General features: G+C 37.7%; 1 protein-coding gene across 1 annotated transcript; it reads left to right on the top strand.

Moving 5' to 3' along the window:
• The first annotated feature begins 202 nt into the window (after positions 1-202).
• Positions 203-1132, top strand: LOC123252677 (putative olfactory receptor 5AK3). Its single transcript, XM_044681944.1, has one exon. The coding sequence runs from the start codon at positions 203-205 to the stop codon at positions 1130-1132; it is 930 nt and encodes a 309-aa protein (XP_044537879.1).
• The last annotated feature ends 1055 nt before the right edge of the window (positions 1133-2187 follow it).

The following is a 2187-nucleotide window of genomic DNA, read 5'->3' as shown; positions in this document are numbered from 1 at the left end:
AAGGGTCCTTTGGCCAGGTAATGAAGAGGGATTCGGAAAGGAATGTAACATGAAAAAGAACTAGTTCAATAAAATAAGATATTTTTTAAAAAAGGAAATGACCTGACATTATTTCAAATATGTTATTTTTTCTTAACTTAAGGTCACTAAAATCTCTTGGTCTTTCTCTTTGTATTCTTTATCTACAGATTATAGGAAAGCCATGACCAACAGAAATAACACCAGAGTAACTGAATTTATTCTATTGGGATTTGTAGTTCAACAAGAACTACAGTATGTCCTCTTCCTCGTGTTTCTGGTCATTTACATGACTTCTCTAATGGGCAATGTCGGAATGATTCTGCTCATCAAACTCGATGCCCGCCTTCACACTCCCATGTATTTTTTCCTCCAAAACCTGGCTGTGGCTGATCTCTTTTACACCTCTGCTATCACTCCCAAGACATTACTAAACTTCCTGGTTTCAGACAAATCTATATCATTCTCTGCGTGTGTGATGCAATTATATGTTTATGGCATATTTGTCACAAGTGAATTATTCCTTCTGGCTGCCATGGCTATAGATCGTTATGTGGCCATCTGCAACCCGCTCCGTTATTCAGTTGTCATGTCCCAGAGGGTCTGTATCTTGCTGGTCACTGGATCCTTTTTTATGGGTTCTTTGAATGCCACCACAAATGTAGGCTTTCTTTTTTCTTTGTCCTTCTGCAATTCTAACATAATCAATCATTTCTTTTGTGATTTGCCGCCAATCCTGACCCTTTCCTGTTCTAATATTTCTTTCAATGTCATGTTATTAATCATTTTTGTGGGTTTTAACCTGTCCAGTACCTTGCTGGTTGTTTTCTTCTCCTACATTTACATTCTGGCTGCCATCTTGAGGATGCCTTCAGCCTCAGGGAGACGCAAAGCCTTCTCTACTTGTGCCTCCCACTTCATAGCTGTCACCATTTTCTATGGGACACTCTCTTACATGTATTTACAGCCTTCGTCCAGTGAAACAGAAGAGAATGATAAGTTGTCTTCGGTGTTTTATGGTATTGTGATACCCATGCTGAACCCTCTGATTTACAGTCTGAGGAACAAGGAGGTAAAAGAGGCTGTAAAACTTCTCCTAAAAAGATGTTCCTGAGTCAGACCTTGCATTCCAGTGAAGTTGTTCAGAAAAGTATTCAAGAAAAGAGATTCTGATTTCTTTAATGGCTAGGTATTGGGTGTGTGCAATGAGTATCCCCTCATTGCTTCAATGTGTACATAAGACCTCTGTGTGACCAACTGGACTTTGAATTTAGAAATATATATCTACCATGAATATATTTGGAAATGTGCTACAGCCTATTTGAACCCACCTTGGCTATTTCTACTGCTCTTTGTGTTACTTTTATCTTCAGGTTCTTCAGAAATATTGGTGTTTCAAAAAGATCATAGGGAAAAGACTTGTACAAAAATAGTTATGATCATGCTCTTTGTGGTGGCAAAAAAATTGGAAAATGAGGGGATGCCCTTCAATTGGGGAATGGCTGAACAAATTGTGGTATCTGTTGGTAATGGAATGCTATTGTGCTCAAACAATAATAAACTGGAGGAATTCCATGTGAACTGGAATGACCTCCAGGAATTGATGCAGAGTGAAAGGAGCAGAACCAGGAGAACATTACACACAGACTTATACACTGTGGTATAATCAAATGTAATGGACTTCTCTACTAGCAGCAATGCAATGACCCAGGACAATTCTGATTTACTTATGAGAAAGAACTGTGGGCGCAGAAACACAGAAGAAAAACAACTGCCTGAACACATGAGTTGATGGGAATATGATTGGGGATGTAGACTCTAAACAATCACCCTAGTGCAATTATATGGAAAAAGGTCTAGATCAATGATACATGTAAATCCCAGGGGAATTGTGTGTTGTCTATGGGGAAAAAGGGGTGGGAAGAGGGAAAGAACATGAATCATGTAAACATGGAAAAACATTCTAAATTAATTAATTAAATAAAAATGTTCTATTAAAAAAAAGAAATGTTGATGTTTCAGAATTAGTGAACACTCATTACTCTTAGGAGAATGTGTGAATTAAGATGAAAAAAAAACCTTTGCACTAAGGTATACGTAGGAATCATTAAAAGCACCTAGAAATTTCCTAAATGCAATACAGACCATATCATTCCTCCCATTCAATTT

This window comes from Gracilinanus agilis, chromosome 6 (genome assembly GCF_016433145.1).
Source record: "Gracilinanus agilis isolate LMUSP501 chromosome 6, AgileGrace, whole genome shotgun sequence".
NCBI classification, from domain to species: Eukaryota; Metazoa; Chordata; class Mammalia; order Didelphimorphia; family Didelphidae; genus Gracilinanus; species Gracilinanus agilis.
Note: the sequence above shows the minus strand (reverse complement) of the source record. Positions and strands in the feature narration are given on the sequence as shown.

Excerpts from the sequence above, each read along its gene's own strand:
- LOC123252677 (XM_044681944.1), top strand. The coding sequence starts at position 203 with ATGACCAACAGAAATAACACCAGAGTAACTGAATTTATTCTATTGGGA.